General features: G+C 41.7%; 1 protein-coding gene across 1 annotated transcript; it reads left to right on the forward strand.

Annotated features, from left to right (window-relative positions):
* Positions 1-1,430: 1,430 nt before the first annotated feature.
* Positions 1,431-7,803, forward strand: LOC307236937 (homeobox protein Dlx3b-like; the record flags this gene model as incomplete). Its single annotated transcript, XM_080009532.1, has 3 exons — positions 1,431-1,782; positions 3,936-4,120; positions 7,154-7,803. The coding sequence occupies 3 exons, from the start codon at positions 1,431-1,433 to the stop codon at positions 7,565-7,567; spliced, it is 951 nt and encodes a 316-aa protein (XP_079865658.1). The 3' UTR covers positions 7,568-7,803.
* Positions 7,804-20,956: the final 13,153 nt, after the last annotated feature.

The following is a 20,956-nucleotide window of genomic DNA, read 5'->3' on the forward strand; positions in this document are numbered from 1 at the left end:
TTTAATTTGAGAGGGACATCCTCAAAAAATAATCTACGGCGTTATGTGTTTTGAGCTACTTCTTACCATATCTACTAATTGCCTGTCAAATATTTCCATTGTCGTGTCCTTGATTTTGTGACCGTTTGACTGGTCAAAATTGTGAAAGGCCAAAGCCTTGGGGCTGGGCTGTTAGCACATGTAAAGATTGAAAACCTGTTTTGAATGGCTCCGGCAAACTGCTAACAACACAGAACTGCAACTGCATTTGGGCCTCTATCTGCATTTGAATGGGGAGGGCTTGAGGCCAGTGTAAACAAACCTCATCACAACACAATTACACATTGCTTTATTTTTTGCTTTTTCTTTTTTATTTTAATGCCAGTTTACATTTAAGCTGATAAAGGGAACTCTTGTGGGCCGTTGGGTGGTGTGATGCGACTTCTGTGTTGGTTTGATTACTATGTAAAATACAAAACGGCGCACGTCTGGGTCTCTAGAACTCCTCAACTCCTACCATCTGTCGTGTTTGAACGCCACTTACTGTATGTTACCTTTGTTTTTAGTAGCCGTAGTGTCAGAACTCTGTTGTCTTATACGGAGACGAGAATCAGTAATTCCGAGCTGAGTGATTTAGATCCAAGTTGGACTCGTTTCCAAATAAAAACACGCACAGCATAATACGTTCACTGTTACGGTGTGCTGCCATGTTGCTGTGACATCAGATTTGGTAACTCAGGGCCCCGAGCCGTCTGCCCCAAAATTCCCAGTGAAATGGCCGTTTCCATTGCACTTTTCCCAAGTAGGAGGTCAGATTTTTCCCAGACTCCCAGATTTGTTCCCAACAAAGGAATATACCATAACTCGCCAACAGTGTACCATCCAGTACACTGGACGCCCACCATCTTTACCGTCCGTGGGGCCTCCAACAATCTGAACTGGGTTTTGGAAAGCAATACATTTTTTATATACAATACAAAGTAGATCACATACATGCAACTTTCAAACTTCCTATGTATGTGATTTTCCGCGTACCGATTTAGAACCGCCTCTGCAGAGTTTTAAAACAGTCTGGCTTAGCTGCAGGCGGAGGAGGAGGAGGAGGACAGGTTGGGTGGAGGTTTTTGCGGGGGAAGAGGGCAGCCAGACAGGCGACAGTCAGGGCTGTCTGGGCCTGGGGTGGGGAGGGGTGGGGGGGGGGGGCAGGGCGCCAATAAGAGCCAATGAGAGAGCGGCGTCCACCCCTTCGCTCCGCGCCCTGTAATTTGGGAGTCCCAGGCTCCCCGCTGGGTTGGGTTGGGTGCCACTACCGCAGGAGGAGCATCGAGCTGCTTCGTCAAGGGACTCGGCTACTCCAGCTCACATAGACTTTTAATATTGTTTTGCATTTGTGTGTTCCAACCCGAATGAATTGTTAACTCTGCGAAAGATAAAAGAGGGAGATTTGCAACATGAACGGACACCCGTCAGTCTTCGAGGTGAAGAAGACAGGCGTCGGCTCCTCGGACCTGGCGGGGAACGCGCTCCCGGCCGTCGCCAAGGACTCTCCGACTCTCCCCGAATCGTCCTCCACGGACGCGGGCTTCTACCACGGCCAACAGCAGGACTTCTACCCCGCGGCGCAGCACTCTTTCTCGGGTCAAGCCGCCGTGAGCCCCTACACCTATCACCACTACAGCGTGGGTCCAGCCGGCGGGTATCCCGTCCCCAAAACTGAGTACCCCTACTACCCCCACGCACCCTACCGCCAGAAGGGTCACTTCGCCCGGGACGCGCCGTCTCCGCTGGGCTTCCAGGACATGGGTCAGTTTTAAACGTGCTTGCCTTACTTATTTTTTTTTTTAAATTATATTTTGCTTGTGTATGTCTTCGATACATTGGGAATTTCCCCTTTATCCTTTCACTGCATCCTTAAATAGGAGAAAATAAATGTTTACTTCTTGTCCCTTTCGGACATGTTTGGTTATTTTTTTATTTGTATTTTATTTTAAGATTTTGTGAAGAATTTGCTGCAAGTTCTTTCATTTTTTTTTTACATTTAATTTCTTATGTTTTTCTTATTTTATTTATTTTCTTTGTATATGTTCATCCTCTATTGCTTCTTAAATGTCTGAAATTAAAAATCAATAACCCCGTTGACGTCGTGGGGGAAAAGCCTTGCACGTTGTGTGTTGGTGGGGGGGGGGTCACATTAGACATTAGGGCTTTTCCTATTGATCAGAAAAGATTTCACCAAAAGCTGCTGGAGTCCGCTGTGGTTTCCTCCTGAAAGTAAATGCGAGGAAAGGCACGACCGTGTAAGATTCAGGGGGAAAAACACTTTATAAACGGTGAAAAGAAAGAAGACTTTACTTTTAAGCTGAGAGTGTAGTCCGGCTCGCAGAGAGACAGCTCGTCCATATCCCACAAGTCTCAAGGTGTACTCACTCCCCCAGCTTTTTTCCATTAAGACTAAACATAACTCGGCCGTGATACAACATCTTAACATCTTTTTTTCCCCCCAATTTATTTGAGGTTTTCTCTTATTCCCCATTCTCCTCACCTTGTAACAATCCCACGACTGAACCAGACAGCCCAGGAAAACCGAAATACTTTTAGACCCTTCAGATGTCAATCCCCCTCTTTTGGCCATGGCGTTTGTCTGGCATTTTCATACAGGTTTAGCATGGGTCTTTCTTGCTTTAGAGGGGTGTCTCTATAAAAAGGAAAAGAAAAAAAACCTGAAGAGCTGGTAACAGGTTTTGACATTCCAGTTGTGAGTTGACTCCCAGTAGTCATGAAAGTGGCCCCGAGGCCATGGACCGGGACACGCACAGCGGGTGTCACAACATGTCAAGCAGCCTGATCTTTGACTCACTGGAACTCCAAACACTACAACGCAAAAAAAAGAAGGAAAATATTATGATAACTTACCGATGACAAAACGAAAGATATATAAACCAAGTCTACGGGTTACATGAAAAGGACCTATAAATCTCTCCTAACGTTTGTGGGAGACGCACACAGACCGAAATTATAAGTTTTAGAGCCCAGTCGGAATTTCTTTGAAACTCCGGACTTTGCGGGAACCACATCTATTTCTGTTCCTGCTGCCTCCGCCTATAGACCTCAAAGTTTCACATTGGAGTGTGTACAAGGAAACATACAACAATGATACACTTTTCTTTTTAAGGCATAGATTTGCTATCGGTCTCCCCAGGTACAACAGTAATATCACATTTTATACAGAACTACTTTTTGCAAATGCCGCAGTAAATCCAAAGCATTTGTGAAACCCATCACTGTGGGTGGGGTGGGGGGGCAACTTCCTGTTTCATGTCTCTCTCAGATTCTGGAATGCTGTGTACTATCATCCGGTGCATTTTTTAAGTACGTCAGTTAAAAAGAACGATAGCTTCTCAGACATTCTCCATTGCCATATAGCCTTTCAGGACGTTGCAGATCGATAGAAACCTTGACCGCACAATGCATTGTGGGATATGCTTCGCCAGTACACCCGATGTAGTACGTCCAGATGTGCTACGTCCAGATGTACTACTTTTTTACATATTATTTGAGCATACTGGAGTGTCGTATTCTAGATACAGCTTCGCGGATTCGATAAACAATGCAACATAGAAAAACCCTGTCTGACAATATTCTCAGCTTCCCGCAAAAAAGGAGATTGAATGTTTTGAAGGCTTAAAAATTGGTCCAGTTGCGTTATCACTGCGTTGAAGTACAGTGAGAAGCTGCAGCGGAGTGGCAAGATTCTTAATAGTGAGTTGTTCAGTGAGGTTGTGCTGAACCCTTATAATCCGACAGAAACATTTACAGTGTACGAACATTTCAATAAGGCCTGGGTTGAAAAATGGCAAACCTGTCCCTTTAAGTCCTGGAAATGCAATGCGTTGGTCCAACCTACAGAATAGCCCCTCTCTTACTTAACGAAAAATGAAATCTCTCGAATTGTTCAGTGAAAGAAGAACCGGAAGTGGAGGTTCGGATGGTCAACGGGAAGCCAAAGAAAATCAGGAAGCCCCGCACCATTTATTCCAGCTACCAGCTCGCCGCCCTGCAGAGGCGTTTTCAGACAGCGCAGTACCTGGCGCTTCCGGAACGGGCTGAACTAGCAGCGCAGCTGGGCCTCACACAAACACAGGTAAGAATAAATAAATAACAATAATAATAATAATATAGGAACAGGATGAAAAGCCACAGCACAGTGTGATTTAGGTGAGATGAATGTTTTCCTGGATCAACATTCCTCATGGTGTTCCTGGAACAACATTACTATGAACCAATCACTGATCAATTAGCCCAGTGTTTTTCATCCACTGTGCCAGGTGTGACGCGAGAATTATTCAAGTTCCACTCCAAAAAATTAACCAGTGTGTCGCAAGATCAAGATCAAGATCGCTCCCAATTCATCAAATTCAGCGGTTCCAGCTTGAGTAGCAGCTCTTGTGTTTATCAGAATTCAAGTTTCACACTGAAACTTACGACTATTCGTAGAGGTGGGAGGTTCCACTCTTTTCGTTCACATTCAGCAATTGACGAGTCACTCAGTGAAGGGTCCATCTTTTGTTTGTTTGATTCGGTTTGTATAACGAGGCAGAAAAGTTGGTTGGTTCTGGGTTGTGAATGGAATTCTCCCAAGAATCAATTCATTCTGTCAAAATAATGTATTTTTGGTGGAATGTGTAAATCAGTCACGTTCAATATGATTTACGCCAAATGCCTAGAACTTTTTTTGCCTTTGTCTTGAACAAGAGTTAATTCGAATCACTTTTTTTTTCTCTTGCCTGACTTACTATTAGGACGCCATAGTAAGTTTCTGGGCTTTTTCATAGTTGTTAACAGCATAGCAGTATTCTGTGGGATTATTTCGTAAGAAATGTGCCGTGGCGGAAAAAAGGTTGGGGGAAACACTGAATTCACCTCCCATATCCCATATCCCTTTACCCGTAACCACACCAACCCCATACCTATATTTAACAATCTACCCAAACAAACAGATTCTTTCCTTAAACATAAATGGAACAATTTCCAGCCTTTTACTTAAACATAACTATTTCTTGCCTAAACTTCAGTATCTAAGCTCCTCCCTAAACATAAGCATTTTTTTCCTTTTTTACCATGTACCTATTTCTAGCCATTTCTCACCTTAAAACTTAAAATACACCGTCTATAACTTACCACTTAAATACAGTATTTTCTTTTCTCTGTAAAAAGGTGGAAATCACATTATTGTGTGTATTGTGTGGGGGGGGGGGGGGGGGGGCAAACTCTGCGCCAACAGGATTGAACTCTGAATGTGGCTTTCTGAATGGAGACTTGCCGATGAGTAATGAAACAAACTTTATCGAACTCACCTGATGCTCGGCCTGACCCCTGCTTTTTCTTATTGACAAATTTGTGATCTGGGACTTTAATGTAGATTAAAACAAACTCTAATAACCACTAATATTGTGCAGCTCCACCTCCTGCAGCCAAAACAGCTCTGACCCGTGGAGGCATGGACTCCACAAGACCTCTGAAGGTGTCCTGTGGTATCTGGCACCAAGACGTTAGCAGCAGATCCTTTAAGTCCTGTTAGTTGTGAGGTGGGGCCCCCACGGATCGGGCTTGTTGATCCAGAACATCCCGCAGATGCTCGATCAGATCGGACCCAAACCCCGGCCATCCACATGATGTAGAAGAAAACCTGATTCATCAGACCAGGCCACCTCCTTCCATTGCTCCATGGTCCAGTTCTGATGCTCACGTGCCAATTGCAGGCGCTTTCAGCAGTGGACAGGGGTCAACATGGCCACTCTGACCTGTCTGCAGCCACGCAGCCCCATGCACAGCAAGCTGTGATGCATTGTGTGTTCTGACACCTTTCTATCATAGCAGCATTAACTTTTTCAACAATTTGTGCTACAGTAGCTCTTCTTCACTCCCCACGCACATCAATGAGTCCATGGGCTCCCATGACCCTGTCCCCGGTTCACCGGTTGTCCTTCCTGTGAACACTTTTGGAAGGTACTAACCACTGCATACCAGGAACACCCACAAAACCTGCCATTTTGGAGAAGCTCTGACCCAGTCGTCTAGCCATCACAATTTGGTCCTTGTCAAAGTTGCTCAGATCTTTACGCTTGTCCATTTTTCCTGCTTCCAACACATCAACTTCAAGAACTGACTGTTCACTTACTGCCTAATATATCCCACCCCTTGACAGGTGCCATTGGAACCAGATGAGCAATGTTATTCATTTTGTGTGTGTGTGTGTGTGTGTGTGCGCGTGTGTGTGTGTGCGTGTTTCCCCTGCCACCAAGAAAGGATCTCTAACAATATATAGTTTAGTGACATAATAATGCATTATTTATAAAGCGCTTATCTCAGAATTCAAAGCACTGATAATATATAAATAATAAACCTGAAATGTTTAAGAAAACAACTCTGATTTGTAAAGAAATTGCAGTGCATTTATATTTTGATATACCAATTGCTGGCTTTGACACCATCTCGGATTCAATTTCATCAAAGAGTTTTCACAATTCACAATACATTTTTAGAAGCATTTTTTCAGCTTATTATAAAAAATATATATTTCACACATTGCTAGAAAGAAATTAAGTAAAATTAGAAGCCTTTTTAAATTAAGCCTATTTATTTTTTATTTGGTGTTCTTTGTGTTTTCTTCTTTTTTAATCAACACAACATAAAAAAGCGACAAAGGTCTATAAGTGACCGATGGATTTACTTATACTAAAAGGTTAATTCAGGCACATTTACCAAAATCGTACCAAAATCTCTAGGGTAAAAACATTAAACCAACACATAAACTACTGTTAAAATCCTGTCAAATCTCCCTCTCAAACATCAAACTAGTCAGTTCTGGAATCAGCAATCCGTTTACAAGCTCATTTTCTGTGTTTTTGGCAAATAGAATAATGTGGCAGGGCACCAGTATTTTCACTGGACGAGGATGGAAATGCCTTCAGCCTGATGTATGATTAAAATATCTTCATCTGTGTAAAAGTGTTCATATGTGTATCTAAATGTCACCTACTCACACTAACAGTTAATTGAACATTTCATTTCAGTTGCCAGCTGCTTTGAAGCTCATGTCGCGTAATATTGTAAACCCAAGTCGTGGCTAAAGGTCCCGGTTGAGGTGAAAATAATTAAATATCTTCCCTTCCAGGTGAAAATCTGGTTCCAGAACCGCCGCTCCAAGTTCAAGAAACTCTACAAAAACGGAGAGTTTCCGCTCGGAGACGTCCCCATCGACCACAGCCCGGACGCCAGTGATTCCATGGCTTGTAATTCGCCGCCGTCATCACCGGCCGTCTGGGAGAATAAAAGCAACGGCGACACCGGAGTCGCTGGGGTCGACAACGGCAGCAACAAAGACCCCGGAGTTCCCGAGCTCACCGGCGGAGGGCAGAGTGCTTACCAGCCGCCCGTCAGTTCGTCGTCGGCTTACATGGGGCCGTACACCCACCAGAACTGGTACCAGCAGCAGGGCTTACATTTAGGCCTCACGCAGTCAGGCCAGGCTCTCCACGCACCCGCTTCCACGCCGACTCCCGCTCAGAACATGGGAGCCGTGTACTGACTGTCAAAAACAAGCCAGCAGAGAACTCTGAGAAGCCTATTTATTTCTCCTGATCCGTAGAGGACAGCACCTGCCGGGGGCCACGTATTTCTTTGTTTTTTTTAAACGACTATTTAACGTTCCTCTATGCCAGTGTTTTACAACCAGCGTCGTGGCCCTGAGAGCTTGCGAGGTGTGCCGCGAAAAATGTTCACGGCATATCCCACTTAACAAAGATAAATAATGGAGATTAGGCTTTGTGTTGCAAGATCAAAATTACAGGGCTGCAATAATTCATCACATTTATCAATTTGTTCCAGCTCTGAACGCAGAGCTGGTGTTCTCGCTCTGAGCTCTGAGCTGGCGTTCAGAGCTGGTATCAGAACAAGTTTCACATTAAAAGTGACGAATACGCCTCGTGATGATGAGTGACTCTTATTTCTTTTCTATTTTTGAGATTCGCTTCTTGACACTCAGTCAAATGAGTCGTTCGTTGTTGTTCGGCTATTTATTCATTCAATTCAGTCGGTTGAATGCATGGTGAGCGAGGGAGGACTTCCAGTGAGTCGAAGATTCACTCTTTTGCCAGAGCGGCTCCCGACCCCTGCGTACGAATCGTTCGCGAGTCTTGCATCACTACTGGTAGGCCACAATAATAAGCACAGTTCTATGTGTTTGACATTTTTACTGGTGAACAGGAAAGCAGTGTGCCCTGGGATTATTTCCTTGTAAAAAGTGTTGCTGTGGCAGAAAAGAGGTTGGGGGAACACTCTTCTATGACACCCGCAATACATCAAATTCCACAGTCGCCTCGATACATTTTCGACTAATAACTTTGTTAAACCTTGTTAAAACAGTACTTAACTATTTCAGCACACGCGCTAAAGTCTTTGCGCCTGAGTCCCACATCCTTTAGAGGAACAAGTCGAGAGAGCGAGTCAGCTTTTTAATCAACACGCGAGAATCAAAGGAGAAATCTTGAGCGGGAAGTGGAATATGCTGAACCTGGCCTTTTTAAAAGCTAAAAAAGAACCATATCTCGACTGCCCATCTTCATAGAACCAACGCAATCTTTGGGACTCAGGACGTGAAGCTTGAAACTAAGCAGAGCGGAGCATCGTGGTTGACGCGAGCCACGCTGTAGCATCTGTAGCAACAATTACAGAATCCCACTTCTGGTCACGGCGACAACGAGACCACCGGTTTAATGGACCCGCGGGCCTCCATGCCAAGGGGATTAAGTACTCAACACAAACGGAAACTGTGCTTATTTGAAAGCTTCTGCCTTTTTTTTCCCCTCCCTCTTTATTCATCTCTCTTCCAGCTCTGCTCTCCTCTATCGACGGTAAAGCTACATTTATTGGAGAAACACGAGTACAGCCTCACTGCTCCTGTGACACTCAACCCAAAAAGGATCACGCTGTGCCGAGCGACTCTTTATTCAGCTGTCCTGTTTTGAGATAGTGGTGCAGGACTCGCAAACGATTAGTTTGTGAATGGTGAATCATGAGTCACTCTGGCAATAAGGGTTGTTCATTTGTTCCCGGCCACAGGCAGAATTGAGACTCGAATCTCAAACAAAAAGACCCAAGGGCCCTGGGTCACGAGTGACACCTGTGCCCCAAGCCGAGACAATGGCACCCGAAGCGACTCTCGAACAGGATCCGAGAGTCCAGGCGGTTGGGCGTCAGGAGTCACGTGTGTAGCATCGGCCTGAGAATTCCATTTACAATTCAGAGCGACTCTTCCGAACCACACCATTGAAGAGTGGGGAAATGAAATGAATCCTTTTTATGGAGTCACTCGTGAAGAGCCGAATCTTCCATAAGAGTCAAACTTTTCATCGCTTATTGTGGGAGAAAGCGGTCTTAGTTTGAGTGGTGTGTTATATCCTTTTTTCTCTTTTAAGAATGACCTCTGCATTGACCCCCTTTTTTTTTAATGGAAAACATCTATTCAAGTCATGTAAAGTGAATCCATCTGTACACAGTTTTGCCTTATTACCATCGATGGAAATATCAACAAATGTTTACGCATATATGTGTGTAAATGTGTGTATATATATATATGTATATATATGTATGTATATATATGTATATATATATATATATATATATATGTGTGTGTGTGTGTGTGTATATGTGTGTATATATATATGTATATGTTTTGATCTCAGGTCTATTATAAGTTATGCTACAGGTAAAAAAGGCATTGACTGTACATGATATGATGAATATAATTTTGGTCCAGGCAGTGATTTTTCATTTTATTTTTTCTCAAACATCTCTCTAACCTTAACCCCATAATACACTCCTAGGTGCCTCAAGAGTCTTTTTATTTATTTATTTTATACTTTTTTTTTTTTTTTTTGTCAAGAAAATAAATGTAACATTTGAGTGAACTAGTGCATACCCATTCAAAAATTCAAGACTTTCTAAGACATTTCATCTTCAGCAAGAATGTGAAGCCTGCTTGATCCACCAACCCTGCTGGCCGCCACTCTTTGACCAGTCGCAGAGCACCGCAGAGCCCTGAAGCCCTACACAGAGCTGAGTGGGCGTGTGTTGATTATTAATATTGCACGTGTCGCATGTCCAAATTGCACAAAGTTCCACACAGCACGTCCTTGGGTCCCCAGCGATACACCCACCAAGTGTGAAGTAGATCGGATGGTTGTCGTCAGAGATTCCTCCTTTTATAGTCAGATAATAAAAATGTAATTGGATTTGAAATTATAATGCTGGTGTTTTCTATTTGACTGACACACACACACACACGTTGGTTGAATGCGTAATATAAGGCTATGCACATGCAGCATACACAACAGCTTTCTAAGGGAGTGAGTCATCTCCCTCTCTCTCTTTCAAACACACACACACACGCACACATTGCGTGTGGAGAGGCTATGGGAGGTAACCGCTCGGCAGACATTCTGGAGTCTTTCGATCCTAATAACACACCGGCAGAAGATGACAGAGTGTAAAGAAGGGAGAGGGAGGAGTTACTGGGTGTAGGGGAAGGGGGGTTGGAGGGAATAGGTGAGAGGGAGGAAGGCAGAGGGGGAGGGAGGAAAAGAAATAGAGATGGGTACATTTTTTTAGTTTAGTTTTTAGTTTTAGTTGATATTTGGGTTTGCTGTATTTCTTTCTCCTTTCTATTTTTAGGGTTATTTTATTGCTTTTTGTTTATTTATAGGTTTCTGTTTATTGTTTATCATTCGGTTCTAATATATTGTTTATCATGAGAATATTATATATTTATATTAGGTTATAATATATTATCATTCGGTTATATGTATTTATCATTAGGTTATTATATATTTATCATTAGGTTATAATATATTGCTTACGGTCCATTGTTTGTTTATTGTTTAGTTCATTTTTATTCCCAATTTTTGGTTTATTGTATATTTCCAATTTTCTTCTAGTTAATTTTAGTTTATTGCATATTGCCATTTAATATTTTCCATTATTGTCTGTCTGTCTGTTTATCTATCACCTTTGAGACACTGGTGCCCTGGTACACTTCCAATGTTTGTTGTTGGTAAATGTCTTTAGGTTTTCGCCTCCCCGTGTTGTACCTCACGGAAGAATGTGACGAGAAAGAGACAGAGGGCAAACTGGGACTTGCAGGAACCTGTTAAGGAGACGGCCACAGGTTTAAAACAAAAAGAACAAAACAATAACAGTTTTCACCACTGCTAACTGTGTGCAGCTGTTATTCATGTCCGTGAAAAATGGAAATAACGTCATTGTACAAAGATCACCCAGGACGGAGCAACTATTGAGAATTGAGTAAAGCGCACGTTCATCTAGGGAATCGACAAAATAAAAGTGGGTGTGATTTCTTTTTAAATGTATGCCTGTTCAGAACCGATTTAGAACTACATTAAAACGGCTTTTAACTTTAGACCTTGGGTTTTAGGGAGACACTCACGAAATACATGTCCCCATTACGCATCGTTCTGTTCCTGTTCATCATCCCCAGCCCCATCTTTATTCTTTTTATTTATAGATATTATTCAAGTAATTTGCATGCAAAATAGGTCTACCCAACAAATTCAAACTGCGGTAACATTTCAAAAGTAGCCCAATTCCACGGGAAAGCTGCGGACCTTGCAACACTGTGTAATAGGTTTCTCCGGTGGCTCCCTCTGAAGGAGAGGTTCTCCTCCTCATCCATCCTCTGTTTCTCACCCGACATCAGTGTTGCCAGGTCTGCGGTTTTCCCGTGGAATTGGGCTACTTTTGAAGTGTTGCCATTGCTTGAATTTTTTCGTCCACTAGTTGGGTAGACCTATTTTGCATGCAAATTACATGAATAATATCTATAAATAAAAATGCATATTTTAAATGAAATTATTTATTTAAACACTATTCCTACTAAACGTACTCGAGATCGGCACGTACGCACATGGACATGGGACAAGCCCACAAACACAAACACGCATGAGAGGCCGGCGCCCGCCTCCCCGTCAGGAAACCCAGTCAGTGGGCAAAATACGGGAAGAAATATACAAAAAATTTGGGAAATTATGATGGAGACAATTCTTTCTATTTATTAACATTCATATAATTTCATTAATGATGTGGTGTCAATGGATTGGGGGATAGAGCAACAAATATAAATCAGTATGGGTGCAGATGAGTCAGAGACTAGAATATGTAGGCATATTAACTTCTGTTGGTCAAAGTACATGCAATTAGTCCTATGTTGCATGATTATGATTTTGTGTAGTGGATGTTATTGAGCTTCAGTCTAAGGGGATTGTTGTTTATTATACAATATATAATGTAAATCACTAAACGAGATCACATTCCAATCACTAGACGACCTGCTCTACCTTTTGAGCTACTGGGTATTAGGCTGTTTTTTCTCCACACAGAGCCTGTAACCCTGCCCAACAAGCTCCCACAGGGCCTCCAGAGGTCAAGAAAAGGGCCAGGGGTCCAGAGACCCAGCGCAGAGCTACCGTGACGGCTAAGAAGGCTTCGCGTTAAGAGTGTTCACCGCTACCGTCATAAAAAAAGTAACTCATATTGTACCATTTCCATCGCTATGAAGGCAGACCTGCCAACTTGCACACATTTTGTGTACCAACCACGCAACTCTTGATCCAAATATGCAGGTACCAAATGCTAGCTAAAACCTGCGCAATATATATGTATTTATAATTTTAATTTAATTACGGAAAACAATAAATCAATCAATACAAAAGCATACATTTATTGGTTATTTAAATTGCATCCCTCGGATTGGATCGGATGCTACGTCCTGTGGTTCTGTATCCCCTCCTTCTCACTCACTCAACATCCACTGACAGGCAGTCCACTGACCAGCGCAGTGCTTTATTATCCACAGACACTGCATTGCTGAGGTAATATGGGAAGTAGGGGAGTAATAATCACAAATGTGACCGTAATTTAAACTTATAAGGAGTTGGAAAAAGAGATGCACCGATCGATCGGCCGGTTTTCAGCTTGATTGGCCATGGCTGGTGACCGGCTGATCAGATATATTTTCTGATTCTATACCGGTCAAATGTACACGCCCGATACTGCGCTCGACGAACGAACGTAATGTAACGTAGTTGCCGCTCAAAAAAGAGAGCGAAAGAAAGAAGGTATCGGCTCACAAATATCCTACCACCTGACAATGTTCCAAAATTGTGCAGACCGCATATTTACCACGGTCAGTGCAGCGGAGCGTCTGCTCTGGTTGTCCCTGGTACACAAGCTCTGATCATCATGAAAGGTTTGACTCTTTTTTCTGTCCAGAACTCGGTTGTGGACGAGTCACTCAGTAAAACAAGTCGTTCCATTGGATTCAGTGGTATAGCCTTATAGGCAGGCTATAGAATGAATGAAATCATGAAGGCATGTCGATTTATAATATATTATTTTATTGAATATTCAAAATAAAATTTGTCCCGTCAGTTAACTGCGTTTAAAAAAATAAAAAAATAAATATTACGCATACTGTATTACGATTTTAAATCAAATAATCTCTGTTCGTCATCAATAAGCAACAAGTGCAGCTGCTTTAATTAACATTTTACTCAAATACAATTTTGATTCAATCAAAAAAGAAAATAAATATGGCAAGTAGGTCTAAATAAATAATAAAATTTCTCTGTCGACTAACGTGATTGGTTAGAGGTGAAAGGTCAGTTGTAGATGGTTCCAAACTTATTGGCTTTCTGTTGCAACTTGCCGAGTCTATTTTATTTAGACCAAGAGGAAATAAATATTGTGATGATTATCGTTATCGTTTTATCGCCCAGCACAAATTAAGACTGTGCTAAGAGGGAATTATTTTCACCGGGCATTATGACCGGAGAGATTTAAATATGTTGGACTTCAACAGATTTTCCCGGTCAAAAAACGGTAATTACTGGATAATGGAAACTGTGTAGCTGTCCTATCACGAGAGCGTGATCAGATCACATGATGTATTAGTCATTGACGTACAGCAGATATACCCAATGAGAGCAAATTATGAGAAAATTTGATTTCTCCGATCACGGATATAAACTCAAAATGATCGTACGACAATGTATTATTCAATTAATAGTCAATGTTTTATTATGCCAAAATCGGAATAGCCATATTAAAAAAAAAATCGGAATCGGCCAAGAAAATTGCAATCGGTGCACCTCTAGTTAGTAAACATGTTGGGTAACTTTACGAGATGATGCATTTCAAGGGATATAACCTAATGATATGAATTTGTATACTGTATATAGTTAGCCGTAGTAGCTCACATACAATGTGATTATCCTGGTTACGAGACGGCTACGGTGTGAATAACTGAGGGAGTCATTTCGCTGCGGTAACTCAAACGCCACGGCAGGTTGGCAGGTCTGTTCAGGTTAGCAAAAACAATTTGATGTCACATTTTCCCCAATCAATTAAATAACCTACACTACACACCCAAACACATGTCAAGAGAAGTACCATTTGCCTGTATTTAGAGTTTTGAACCACTTAATTGATCCCCGTGGGGAAATTAGTCACTTGCCATACATAGGCCTATGGTTTTGACACAGAATTTACCTTTAATCAAATCAATACCACCTGTTTCAGCACGTTGCATCAGTCTACACAGGTACAAACACACGCATCTGGAAACATTTACTTGAGTACACTGAAAATTACTCTCACTTTCTGTCTATCTTACCAAGATCAGGTCAGAGTGCCCATGTTGACCCCTGGCCACCGCTGCAAGCCCCTACAATGGGCATGTGAGCGTCAGAACTGGACCCTGGAGCAATGGAAGGAGGTGGCCTGGTCTGATGAGTCAGGTTTTCTTCTACATCATGTGGATGGCCGGGGTTAGGATCCGATCTGATCGAGCATCTGTGGGATGTGCTGGAACAACAAGCCCGATCCATGTGCCAGACACCACAGGACACCTTCAGAAGTCTTGTGGAGTCCATGCCTCAACAGGTCAGAGCTGGTTTGGCGGCATGAGGCGGAGCTACACAATATTAGTGGTAATTAGTGGTGGTTTTAATGTTGTGGTTGATCAGTGTATATGTCTTATACACGCTGTTCAGGCTACGGCAGCTCTTTGGGGCTCTACCTGGCTTCGTTGGGAGACCTGGAGGGGTTGGGTAAGGGGAGACGAGATGATATCAATTCCCATTCTGGAGGGAGGAGGAGGAAGCGGGGCGAGGGTGGCGGTGGTGGAGGTGGTGCTCGCTGGCGGAAGAAAAGTTTGTAATGGTGTCATGACAGATCGGGGGTTGACGTTACTTCCCTTCCCCGCCTTAGGCTGCAGCTACACACACCCACTGCAAAATGGCCAAAGAATGTACACTTTCCCACACACACGCACACACACACTTTAATGGATGTAAATACATGGAAACAGACACGTTTCTGCAATATCTCATTTGCACTCATAGCTCTGTGTGTGTGTGTGTGTGTGTGTGTGTGTGTGTGCGTGTGTGTGTGTGTGTGTGTGTGTGTGTGTGTGTGTGTGTGTGTGTGTGTGTGGGGCAGGGGAGGCCTGGTTTAACAGGGAAATATAAAGCCCCGCCCCCTGCTGTTCAGGACTTGTTTTCATTAATGTGTTTTCCTTCTCCCTTGCTCCATCTCTTTCTCTCACTCTACCCATCTCTCTCTCTCTTTCTCGCTCTCCTCTCTCCTCCCTTCCTCTCCTCCATCTCTTTCCTGTCAGTTTGTCTTTCCCTCTCAGTGTCTCCCCTCTTTGTCTCGCTGGGTAAAGTAAGTGGTTTTAACCTCTCCTTTATGGGTCTGCACGACTAGCACATCCTGCTTGTAAGTCCCATGGTTATTGTTATTTTTTTAATGCATGAGCCAATAAAAATGAATTATATATATACACAGTGGAAACCTCTCCTCTAGCGATCATGTCTGTCAAACTGATCACTATAAGCAGATTATTATTATAACCAAATGTTTTTTTTCTTTTTCTTTATTTCTCATCTAATGGTATCAATGGCTCTGTGGGGCCTGACACGGGACACACAGGGCTTTTTTGTTTTGTTCATTTAGGGAACTAAGGATGATAAATAAATCTAAAATAAAAACACACTGCTTTTATTTGTTTTGTTTGGAGAAACAGGAAACAGGGACACGCAGTGGAGCTCGCTCCCCTCCATTATGGATTTATACTTCTGCTCTTCACCTGCTTGTAATTTGTATAGCGCTGGTGCTATGCAAAATCCTGACAGGGCTATAGCACCGGCAAGCCCCAGCGTAGCACTGCCACTGCGCAGGGGGTTACCACAATGCAAATTATCAAGGGAGTAAAGTGAAATAAAAAGTTGAATTACTGTAGTTTTAAAATGTTTTTCCATATGTTGTAATGTTGTAATGTTGTAACCCAAAGACCCAAAATGAACACTGTAAGCTGACTACTAGACTTGGCTACTATAAGCAAATTATTTAAACAGCATTTGTATAGTAGTAGTGTAGTATAGTAATAGTATTTAAACAGATTCTGTCCCAAGCTTTTTCTGATACACCATGTGTGAAATACAAATTGTACATGACATGTAAAGCCTATGTGTAGCACATAGTTAAATGTGAAATGTCACATGTGACTTTCGCACATTAAGTCATCTGACCGGAACAACGAAATACCGAAAGAAGAAATCAGAAGAACCAGAAGAAATCAACAGCGAAGCAATTGCCAATTTTAGGCTGTGGGTAAAGAGCTTCAATGTGTACTTCACCGCCCTCTGTGGGGCTCTTTAGCCACAGCTGTGGTGTGTCTCCAATGGGGTTTTCTCCTTATAGTCACCACTCTCTCAGCCTGTATGGCACTACTGACAGGTTTGGTGCCAGTGCTCTATCATATGGCAGCAGTTGCAAAGCCCTGGCAAGGAGCTTGGGGACGGGCAACAAACACCTTCTCCCCATTTTCCAGAGTTCACAGGGTTAGAATGAATACAGGACACTCCAGATCCAAAAGAGACCTTGGATTCGGACAGTTAATCTGCTCCCAGTGTGTTCTAGTTGTCTCCGTCAAACAGGCGGCAAAAACTGAACCTCAGAGAAAGTGAGGAAACGAGGATTTTCCCCAACGCACAGGTGAACAACTCAACATTAGGCCCAAGTCAGAAAGGCTGCCCCGTCCTCAGAGCCGAAGGGCCTCGACCTGCCGAGGCCCTTATTCTGGGGGAAGGACAGAACCTGCTTGTTTCTTGATATCATAATAGCTTTGTCGGAAAAAAGAATCATATCCGGGTTTATTTGAATTATTCAAGTCACCAACCGAATGCATTCTATGTATTTTAGGCAGAGAAAGAATACCTTGGGAGTGTCGTAGGCGGCCCCCAGCTTTAGAAGAACTTCAGCGTGGGCCAGAACACAGACTGTAAAAGAGGTCATCAATGAAGTTTATAACAACACAAGTACTACTGATATGGATAAACATCTTGTCTTAGTCTAAATGACTGTTTTCGCAGTAACATTTTAGTGCTGCATAATCTCATGGCAGGGGGTGGCCACTTCCTTTCAACGCAAAAAGGTTGCCCTCAGTTCTGCAATAGTTCACCTGATGTCGTACATCGTCCGACTATCGCCTACTATGGTTTCCGACATAGTAAAAAACGTTTGCATACTAATCTGTCATACTGAATAGTATGCTCCTATGCCATTTCCCACTTCCACATTAATTCATTGCAAATTGTGAAATCAAACACAGAACCCTGAGTTAGTTACTGTAACTGAACTACTGCTGTTCCTTATTTTGCATTTATTTTATTTTTAATGTTTTTTATTTCTTCACTTTACTCCCTATTTCTGTATATACAAATAGCCCATCCTATATACATAACTATATTCCCTTCACTTCTATTTTGTACCCCCACTCTGTATTATCTTTTTGAGTCTTTTATTTTAATTTTATTTTATTTATATTATTCTCTTCACTAACTGCATTACGTTTTAGGAATAAGTTAGTTTCAGTTAGTAAACTAGGTAGGAATTAGGTTCGCTATTATATTTGGTTTAGTAACTATTGTGCATAATCTCCGGGTGCGTTGCAAAGACATTTCACTGCATATATGTATGAACGTATGTATATGTATGTGACAAATAAACCTCTTGAATATTGAATCTTGAATTTTGTAAAATGAACTCAAGTGTGGGCGGCTTCCACAGTGGTGACTACTTTCTGTAGCTTCCAGTAGGAAAAATATCAGTTTATAATCAAAAATTATCTTTTCAAAATATTTTATATATTATTTTTTATATATTTTTGAATATACTGAAAATAAGGGTCAAGGGAAAAAAATATTTCTGAGAATAAAGTCAGAATGCTGAGATTAATCTCATATATTAATATTAATCTCTCTCAATATATTTTTTCCGATAGCAATATTGTTTCCCATGTGGCCCTAATCCTCTTCCAGAGATGTAAAACTTTTTTGTTTAATGCCACAGTAAAAGTGTTGGGCAGTAACGCGTTACAGTAATATAATTACTTTCTCCAGTAACAAGTAGTGTAACGAATCACTAATAAAATTTAATTTAAGTAAGAAATTAACAGTTACACCTCCCATCCCCACCCCAAAATAACTTGTAAGTAGTGAGTTATTTTTTGAAATTATACTTTTCTAAAGATGCTATTCTGGGAACATGATGGATCTATCCTACAGAGACCGCAGCTCCTTAAATTGGCCAGTCAATTTTGTTCACATAAATAAGAAATTAAAGGGGACCTATCATGGAAAACTCACGTTTTCAGTACTTGTACACATACATTTTGTTCTCTGATGAGCCTACTAATACACAAACTGTGGAAAAATACAACAAAATCAATTTTTTGTGAGCGTTCTAATACAGAAGACGTCTCCTGAAACAAGCCGTTCAGCTTTGCTGCCCTGATCGACGTCACTGAGGGTTTCATTCTAATTAGAACTGCCCACCATCTGAGAAACTCAACAAACAAATCTTTGAAAAGAATGGGATTAATACCAACTGTCAGTGAAGAAACTGTAGACGATGGAAATGTAAGTATTTAAAAATAATTCAAAAATAATTCTGCTATTTGTTTCTAAAAAAAATCTCCATGTCTGAGAGTCCTTGGTGTGGCACAGTTGTTCTCCCTTGGAGCACGGCAACGTATGTCGGAACAAACTTTTAAATTTGGCCTTGTAAAGTAGATTGAATCTTAGTAAAGATTTAGCAACTGGATTGCTTATTTCTCTCCTCAAATTTGTTCCGTTTTTTGCGTTTTGGTGGACTGATAAGGTGAAATCAGTGAAAGTTACAGAGTAAATTCAAGGGAAACGCCATTGGCTCACAGAATTCGATGCCTCAGCTGGGCGGCTCCACCCTACAAAAACAGCCGTCTTGGAGCAGGATGGTATAAAGGTATGTTGGAATGGGTAGAATGCATAACCTGAGTGGTATTTTCAGCAAAAAAAGACCTCAGAGACCTATATGAACTTGTGTAAATAGAAACACAATAGGTCCCCTTTTAATACTTGGGGTGGGCCAATCACATGATGGTCGTAATCGGATTCGTATCTGTAAAATGTACCCCAATACATGACATACCTCGGATAGGGATCGGATGGTCGGAATCGCAAAAAAACAGAAGTTGCCTAAAAAGGTAGTAAAAGGTGCTACTCGCTTTTACTGTAAAAAAAAAAAACGGATGTCATTTTTGCCTTGTACTAAAAGGCAAGCTAAGTAGTATTGACGCTACCCATGTCTTCTACAAGTACTAAAAGCCGTTTGGCAAACAAAAAGCTGCTGAGGTTCGGCTCAACTGTCAACCCTCACTCACCTTATGTCGTTTGGCGCTGTAACAGACGATAGTCATTTCCCGAAGCACCGCCCATGTGCAGATAACGTAAAGCACCGCACCGTGACGTAGCAAAGACTGCCGTAAAGCAGTTCTGCTGCTGATTTGAGACACAGTTTAGGGGAGGGGCCGTGAATTACCCTGACAGAGGCACACATGCAAAGTCTGAATTTTGAGGAGAAAGTAAGCGATTACGAATTTTGTGGGGTGTAACGGAGAAGTGTAATTTGTAGTGTAAGTGAGTAAGTGTAACAAACTACTGTTGGCAGGGAGTAATAAGTAAAGTATTAACATTACTTTTGAAAAGAGTTATGTGTAGCAAATGACATCATTTGAGTAAGGAGCGCAGCACTGCACAGTAAACATATTTTGGGAGTGAATTCTTGTCCAATTTTCAGTCACTACACACCAGCTTGTTTTAAAATTTTCCGGTATTGACTTTAGAATACTCTGAACTATTCATTCACTGTATACTGAATTAGATATGTCATTAGTAGCTTAATGACATTGATTTTAAAGTGTAAAATTATGATATTTATTTGCTAAAATTCATCACTTTATGGCGTCAGGTTGTTTAATCCCCTTCTATTACTGCTACTTGATTTTTTTTTTTACACTATTGTTTTGAGCGTTACCCCCTTTTACCCTAAAATATTGCTAATTCGCTGTCACCCCCCATTCAGATCTTTTTACACAAACTTGAACGAATAAGGAGAGCTCGTTCTCAGAACACCCCACAATCACATCACAATGTTTCTGTTGAAAAGCAACTTGAAAAGTTACGTTTCAGTAAATATGCAGACAATGATCCTTTCATTTAATGTGATCCTTTGAGGTTTGGTTAAATTGAGATTGAAGAAACTTTTGCATGGGAGCAACCGCATGTTTAATGTTATGCAAATGTGCTCTTTACTTCATACCCAAATATCAACTGACACGGTAGAGTTATGTGCATCTGTAAGTATTTACTGAACTGCAAAATGAAACTTCAATTCAATTTGTCCACAAGATGGCATCACATACGTGTGTTTCTATCAGCAGGGTGAAAGTACAAAAAACATATTACTACAGACAGAGCTCTTCACAATGTGCGTCAGATATTACCCTCATCTTTTATAATAC

Source organism: Zeus faber (genome assembly GCF_960531495.2).
Source record: "Zeus faber genome assembly, chromosome: 11".
Taxonomy (NCBI): Eukaryota; Metazoa; Chordata; class Actinopteri; order Zeiformes; family Zeidae; genus Zeus; species Zeus faber.